The 2,902-nt window shown below is 38.6% G+C and overlaps 1 protein-coding gene across 1 annotated transcript in view; it reads left to right on the plus strand.

Annotated features, from left to right (window-relative positions):
- The window catches only part of GTF2H2 (general transcription factor IIH subunit 2), a 33,768-nt gene extending 31,737 nt beyond the window's left edge, over positions 1-2,031 (plus strand). The window contains exons 15-16 of the mRNA XM_044657682.1: positions 962-1,001; positions 1,831-2,031. Of these exons, the coding sequence (XP_044513617.1) occupies positions 962-1,001; positions 1,831-1,950 (160 nt within the window). The 3' untranslated portion in view covers positions 1,951-2,031. The remainder of the gene's footprint in view (positions 1-961; positions 1,002-1,830) is intronic.
- Positions 2,032-2,902: the final 871 nt, after the last annotated feature.

Consider the following 2,902-nt stretch of genomic DNA (forward strand, 5'->3'; position numbering starts at 1 on the left):
CTTTCCAGTTGCAAGATTCTACCTTTTAAACTGTTATTTTCTTGCCAGATCTCTTCCATTTTCCTCAAAATCTCAGTTTTGAACTCTTCCATAGCTTGTGAGGAGTTTTCCTTATTTGGGGAGGGTCTGGATGGTTGTTTGTTCTCCTCCTCTGTTTGCTCGGTTGTCTGGATTTTCTCTGTGTAAAAGCTGTCGAGTGTTAAAGACTTCTTTTTTTTGTTATTATTCTTTCTCTTCTGAACTTCCTGTGACTGATTAGCCATCATTAGCCCAGCAGCTTCTCAGGTTTATCCTCGCGCTCAGTGTCTGTCAGAGATTGGCTCCTGAGGTCTGAGTTCTAGTTTTTTCCAAGGTCAAGCCCTCTGGTGGATTCCCTTGCTTGATCCTCTGCAGGAGGTTCCTTTACAAGTCTCAGGGAGCTACTTCCACAGTCGTATACCCGTCTCCACTGGTTCCCCACTTAGGCTTTAGATCCTGGCTGTGTCTGCCTCCACCCAAGCCTCTGCTCAGCCGGCACTCTGTGCCCAGAGTCCTGCTCCCGCGCGCGCTCAGATTTCGCGTGCGTTTTTGACTTAATGGGGTCCTAAGTCTTGCTGCTCTCAGGAACAGGTCCCAGAGCTGCCGATGACTCGATGGGTGCCCCAAACTTGCTCTATTTCTTTTTAGCTGGGTTCGGAGCTATAGGTGAGTGTGGAGGGGGTGGGGGTGGGGCGGTTGCTCAGCCCGCGATTGAGTGAGAGCCCTTTTTAGCCTGGAAATGTCTCGATTCCACGTACCTTCCACGCTGTGCCCTGTTGTGGGGTTCCTCCGTTCGTCTGGACTTGTTTTTATGTCCCCTTGAGGAGTTTTGTGTGTTTCGGTCAGGAGAGGTTAAGAGCTGCTTCTTACTCTGCCGCCATCTTAACCCGGAAAAAAAGAGGTGATTATTTTTTTAAGTAACAAAAAAAAATTTTTTTTCCAGATTTTGTCAGGGATGCCTTGGAGAATTAAAAGATCAACATGTAAGTTCACTTGGTTTCTAATTACCAGGAAGTCTTTAATTCCTCTCTTAGGAAGAGTGTTATGAAAACTTCTGAAGGACTGAGAAGTGCTTAAGGGCCAGATTGTGTTTAAGTTAGTTTCCAGAGTTAATGACTCTGCTCAGCACACTGGTGTCATAGTTAGGAGATGGTGAGTTCAGAGGTTAAACACTCACTGAATGCTCTCTAGCCATTTCTCCACATTTCTCCTGACGTGATGCATAATAATTGTTATGAGAAGGTTCATATCTGAGGTTTTGGTTTCATAGGTCACTTTGAAATAACAATAGGAAGAGGATGAAGAAAATAAAAAGTTTGTAATTTTGAAAAGTTTAATGAGCTATATTTTCATAGCATTTGGCTGCTTACTCTTGGTAGAATGCTTTAGTTAATGTTTTAAGATGGGACTAAAATTCACAATTTGCTTCATAAATGTTAAATTATTTAGAATTTACATTGCCAAAATATTTTCTAATCATACTATTAAGTAATTTTTAAAATCAGCCTTATTTTGTTTTCATTTGAAAACATTTTTTTAAATATTTTATTGTAAGAGTTCTGTTGAAATTTTGCTTTTAGTCTTATTAATACAAAATATTTAACTACCACTGTTATAAAATGAATAGGTTAAGTAGGGGGAGAATTAATAAAGAAATAAAAGAGTGGAATAACTAATCCCCTTCTAGAGAAAGGGACTCCTAGCTAGATAGGTATAGTGTGTATCTTTTTAAATTACTGTATTAGATTTAACATTTTCCAATTAATCTTAACTTTTTTCTCTTTCTGTCCCTCTTTCTACACTTCATTGCAGGTTTATATTTGTACTGTATGCCAAAATGTATTTTGCGTGGACTGTGACTTGTTTATTCACGAATCTCTGCATTGCTGCCCTGGTTGTATTCATAAGAATCCAGCTCCTACTGGTGTTTGACTTCATCTTTTCTATATTTCTACACAAAAAAGAAAAATACAACCTATGATAGAGTGACTCGAGAAGTAGTCCTGAGATGGATTGTTGTAAAACATAAAGAAGAATTTGGAAATAATGATTCATTTGTTTGTTTAAAGGAAATGTTTTGTGTTCAGATATTTTAATATTTTTATTAATAAAATTTTCCTTATTATATATTTTCTATCTCAGTATTGCTGAAATATGGCATTCTAATTCTTTCTATTTTCCTACAACAGAGGCCAGCAACCTTTTTGGCCGTGAGAGCCATAAACGCCACTTTTTTTAAAATATAATTTCGTGAGAGCCGTACAGTGCTCACAGTGTGCGCTCCTGTAACAGTGCCTGAAAAAAATTTGACTTTATGGCTCCTGAGAAAGAGCCATACGTTGCAGACCCCTGTCCTAGAAGAACATTTAATCTCAGCTTATCTTTCTCAACACTATCCTTCAGGTCTGTAACTTGTTTTTTAGAATCTTTAAATCTCATTTATGAAAATTTCTAGTTGTGATTGATATTTGTTCTGCAGCATCTGCAATTTTGTCCTTTGTTATTTCTCAGTGAAACAAGGGAATATAGTTCAACAAAATTAATGGACATTTCTGTCATTTGGAAAACTAATATTGATTTGTGGATATTTTTGTGAAATAATTTTCCTTTAGCCCCTTCCCCCCAAGGCTAATCTGATTCTAAGCTGATTCTAACTTAGTTTCTCCCCCAGCGCTATGAAATTGGGTTGGAATCTTGTCTTTGTTAAGGATAAAGGGATCTAGTGCAGGGCTGAGCAGACCTGGCCAGCAATGATGAGCTCACTTAAAGTATAGTGGTCCTGCTACACAGCACAGTATTGGCTGCTTCTTGATCCCAGCAAGGACATACTTTTTTTTTTCCCCCTAAACCCTTACCTTCCATCTTGGAGTCAAGGCAGAAGAGT

The sequence above is a fragment of the Gracilinanus agilis genome, chromosome 1, assembly GCF_016433145.1.
Source record: "Gracilinanus agilis isolate LMUSP501 chromosome 1, AgileGrace, whole genome shotgun sequence".
In the NCBI taxonomy this organism is placed as follows: Eukaryota; Metazoa; Chordata; class Mammalia; order Didelphimorphia; family Didelphidae; genus Gracilinanus; species Gracilinanus agilis.